The sequence below is a fragment of the Marmota marmota genome, unplaced genomic scaffold (genome assembly GCF_001458135.2).
Source record: "Marmota marmota marmota unplaced genomic scaffold, marMar, whole genome shotgun sequence".
Classification (NCBI taxonomy): domain Eukaryota; kingdom Metazoa; phylum Chordata; class Mammalia; order Rodentia; family Sciuridae; genus Marmota; species Marmota marmota.
The window spans coordinates 17,246,367-17,250,714 of record NW_025999880.1 but is presented as its reverse complement, the minus strand read 5'-3'; the positions used below and the strand labels follow the sequence as shown (position 1 = coordinate 17,250,714).

At 42.5% G+C, this 4,348-nt stretch overlaps 1 protein-coding gene across 2 annotated transcripts in view; it reads right to left on the bottom strand.

Moving 5' to 3' along the window:
* Window positions 1-827: 827 nt before the first annotated feature.
* The window catches only part of LOC107150776 (keratin-associated protein 4-3-like), a 17,888-nt gene continuing 14,367 nt past the window's right edge, over window positions 828-4,348 (bottom strand). The window contains exon 2 of one of the 2 annotated variants that reach the window (XM_015495896.2): window positions 828-1,416. In XM_015495896.2, coding sequence (XP_015351382.1) covers window positions 1,140-1,416 — 277 coding nt within the window. In that variant the 3' untranslated portion in view covers window positions 828-1,139. Of the gene's footprint in view, window positions 1,564-4,348 lie in introns of both variants that reach the window. The other variant, XM_048791722.1, reaches the window with a different exon arrangement.

Here is a 4,348-nt window from a genome sequence, read left to right as displayed (position 1 = left end):
TTTGGTGTGTAGTTGGTTTTCTTCTAGGGACTTCTCAGGGTTATGCTACATGAGCATGTGTCCAGAAGATGTCCTCTAGTTGTTCCACTTGGTTGGCTTGGGTTTTTGTCTCTCCAATTTGAGTATTAAAGTATGATTGGAGCTCAAGAAAGGGTAGTTTATGTGTGTGAAGTAATGTTCTCTGTTATTTGGCTGAGTTGTAAGTGTTGCTCAGAACCCGGATCTCTACCCTGTGAACTTGTAGTATTCCAGTCAATTTCCAGCCCCTATTAGAAAAAGAAGGGTTAAGCATAGCAATAATGTTAGCAACCAATGTGCAGACTTAAAATAAATGTCTGGTCTACTTTGACACCTGTAATACTAATTACCACCTAAAGAAGAATGGTGAGGTCAGCATTTAACATCATTGCTCCAATTCTGTCTTAATTCTTATCCTTGAGCTATAGTCTATTCTATATCTAAATCAGTTTAAATCAATTCAGAATAATTTGGTGGGGGGATTTGGGGGGGCATCAATTTCAATTCATACCTCTTATGTTACATGTGTTAGCATAAAATATTCCTCTTTAAAAACTTTATGTCATCATTTCTACTGTCAGACTGAATTCTGGTTTGGATAAAAAAAATCTCATGGATGAATGCCAATTTAATTTTTCAATTTTAAGTCCCTCTGATAACATGTACTTCTCTGACATGAAGAAAAGGAGACAGAAATATGAACAGACCACTTCATTATCAGAAATAATGAGATATGAACACTTTCAGTGCATCTGAATGCTAAAAAATTTTATTGAAAAACATCAATTTGACATGAAAATGGATCCCACGGAAAAATACCGAAAACTAAAAACAAAAAATCTAAAAGTGGAACATTTGAGGAGTTTTATATTTTGAATCAGAATTAGGAATTCTAGAACAAATTGATGCAGAATTTGACAGCAAATTCTAAATTACTACTAATGGAATGTTTCTATAAAATGAATAAGTAATAGCATATAGACGAGGGTTTTCCAAAGCACTCCATGGATCTATTCGTAAGTTCATGATTTCAGGAGGTCCACATGTTCTGTTGAATAGATGCCTTCTGCCTGGACTGAGATGATGAAGGCAAGCAGCTTCACAGATCCAGATCAGGACATTCAATAACAAGAACTGCCACAGCAGCTGGGGCGGCAGCAGGTGGTTCTACAGCAGGTGGTCTGGCAGCAGGTGGGGCGGCAACAGCTGGACACACAGCAGGGCCTGCAGCAGCTGGACACACAGCAGCTGGGCCTACAGCAGCTGGGCCTGCAGCAGCTGGACACACAGCAGCTGGGGCGGCAGCAAGTGGTCCTACAGCAGGTGGTCTGGCAGCAGGTAGGGCGGCAGCAGCTGGACCCACAGCAGCTGGGGCGGCAGCAGCTAGACACACAGCAGGGCCTACAGCAGCTGGGCCTACAGCAGCTGGACCCATAGCAGTTAGGGCGGCAGCAAGTGGTCCTGCAGCAGGTGGTCTGGCAACAGGTAGGGCGGCAGCAGCTGGACCCACAGCAGCTGGGGCGGCAGCAGGTGGTCTGGCAGCAGCTGGGCTGGCAACAGGTCTCCTGGCAGAGGCCTTGGTCACCACCCTGATCAGAGCAGACAGAGCCAGAACAAGAGTTAACCATGGTGTTAGAGGTTGGAGGTTCTGTGTGGGTTTTCAAATGAGTGTATTTCTTGAATCTGGAGATCTCCTTGCCCAGGGTTGCCTTTTATACCCTCCTCCAGGAGCTCTTTCCTTGTTATTGTTTGTCCAAATAAGTAAGCAATTGTTAAATTAGGCAATTATGTTTTCTGAGTTGGATAGAAAACATTGTTTCCTTTATTGAAGAATTGGGCTCCATCCCATTGACTCTTCCTGATGTGTAACTGTGTCTTCCTTTACCTTAAAGAATCATCTTGGTTTAGATGCTGGCTAATGATTCTCAGCTTAATGTGGATTCTCACTCCATCTGCTCTGTCCTGCTGAATCATCTCATGCTTCCTTCCTTTTGGACATCACCTATGTTGCAGATTCCAGCTTCTTCTACAGAGCAGTGGTCATGTGAAGGTGACATGTCATTCAGGTGTCATTCTTTCCCATCTATGGGTCATACCATGCTCAAAATTTTGGAAGTTTTCTTTTATGGAAAAAAAAAAGATTTGGCCTAATGAAATATAATGGAATCTCAGAAATATACGATCTTAGCATTGGTAGGTAAGGTAAGATCTATCCGTGTGGCCAGGTGCAACCAAAAAATGGTCACTGGGCAAAGATAGGAGAATCCCCAGAATACTCAAACTATTCCTGTCCCATTTCCTGGACTTAAATTTATTGATGGATTTCCTCTTTTTAAGAGGCAAATAAGAGAGCTGGGGTGTAACTCAGTGGAGAGCTCTTATCCTAGTCCAATGCAAGGCCCTGAGTTCAACCCCTACCTTCACCAAAACAACACAAAATAAGACAAATATCTATCTAGAATGGATATAGACCTTCAGGATTCACTACTGGAATTGGTAACAATGCTTATGTTACTAAAAACATTTATATCTATATAAAAATAGAATTCATAGTATTACTTCAATTATCTTTAAAGTGTAAAGGAAAATATTGATATAATTATTACTAGTTGTTAATTAATAGTTAATAGTACTTATCTCTGGTTGATGGGATCATGGAAAATTTTATTTTCTTCTGAATGAGTTTGTCTTTGTGTAATGATGACTTGCTTTTCTTTTTTTAGCAGAAAAAAAAATTGAAAGAAAACTTTGTCTTATTTCATAACCTTCACCATGACTTCCTAGGTGTTGGGATTGGGGCATCCCTGGTGTTCAGCCAGTAGCACCGGTTCCACTGTACTGGTTGAAATATTGGCATTCAATTGGAAAGTAGCCATTGTCTTGAGTTCCCTGAGTACCCTGCTCAATGCCATATTCCTGTGATCCAGCAAGAAATGGTCAAGGCCAAGAAACACAGAGTGGGCTTCAGGACCCTGCTTTAGGGTTCAGCCTGATGTCTGTACTGATTATCTGATGACCTCAAATTACTGGCTATTAATTAAGTACTTCAAATCTTGCTCCTGCCATAGAAAGATGATTCAGAAACCCAAGTTTTCCCACCAGTACATTACACAAGAAATCATTCTCTAAAGACACATACCATGAAACTGCTTAGTTGACGAAAAGTGATAACTTGGCAAGAGAGAAGGAGCTTGCTGTGAATTGGAAGAGGATACCAGGAAGTCTTAGGAGGGCTGACTTAGAAGGTGTGGGGAGGAATCTAGACCTTCTCTTTCTGTTGTTTTTTTGTTTTTGTGGCAATCCTGGTGCACAGTGAGATTCAGCTCCCACACAAGTTCAGTCTGAGTAACTGGGGGGTGGGAGGGGGTGCTGTACTTCATGTGCAAAACAAGCACAAAAAGCAATAAAAATGAAGCAACGTGAAAAATGTGTTCCAAATAAAAGAACGAGAGCTTCAAGATCCCAGAATGAGAGACCCACGTTGGGCACAGAGCTGCAGCCACTGGAAAACTTAAAAGATGGAAGCAGAGACATATATGTATTGGCAAAAAAGGAGAAGGTTAATCTGGGTGTGGATGGGGCAGGGATTTAGGAAGGTCTTAGGGAGCTAGAATGCGAATGTGGGCATTTCCCCAGACCTCCCTTCCCAGATTATTCCAGCTATAAAACCAAGTCTCCAACCTCTGCCCAGAAGTTGGGCCACATTTTAAGCTTCCCAACTCTTTCAGCTTCCACCAGAAGGACTGTCTTCTAAATCACCCAGCTCTGGGAATGGCTGGGACTCTGTATTTACCAGTCCTCTGGGACAAAGAAGTAGCTTTAAACAAACAGGTGAGCACTCAACAACCCCCATCCCCACCCCATCCCAACTCCAGACTTAGCTCAGAACAAGCAGGCAATAACAGTTTCTCCCCTGGGGGATGTGGGGTGGGGTGGGGGCATTGACAACAAACACACTTTCCCAGCTGCTTTACCAGGATCAGGCCTCTTAATTAGTCTGTATCTTGGAACTGGCAGGGAAGGCAGTTAGGGCAGTTCATTAATAAAACTTCCTGCCAAATCCCCAAGACTCAATTCTCTCTCTGAGAGCAGTTTGTCTACACATCAAGCGCTCCAACTTTTATAGCTCCCATCAAACGGACTGACTCTTAAATTAACCCAGCTTCACCATTTGACCCAGCTATTCCCCTTCTTGGTCTATTCCCTAAAGACCTAAAAAGAGCATGCTACAGGGACACTGCTACATCGATGTTCATAGCAGCACAGTTCACAATAGCAAGACTGTGGAACCAACCTAGATGCCCTTCAATAGACGAATGGATAAAAAAAA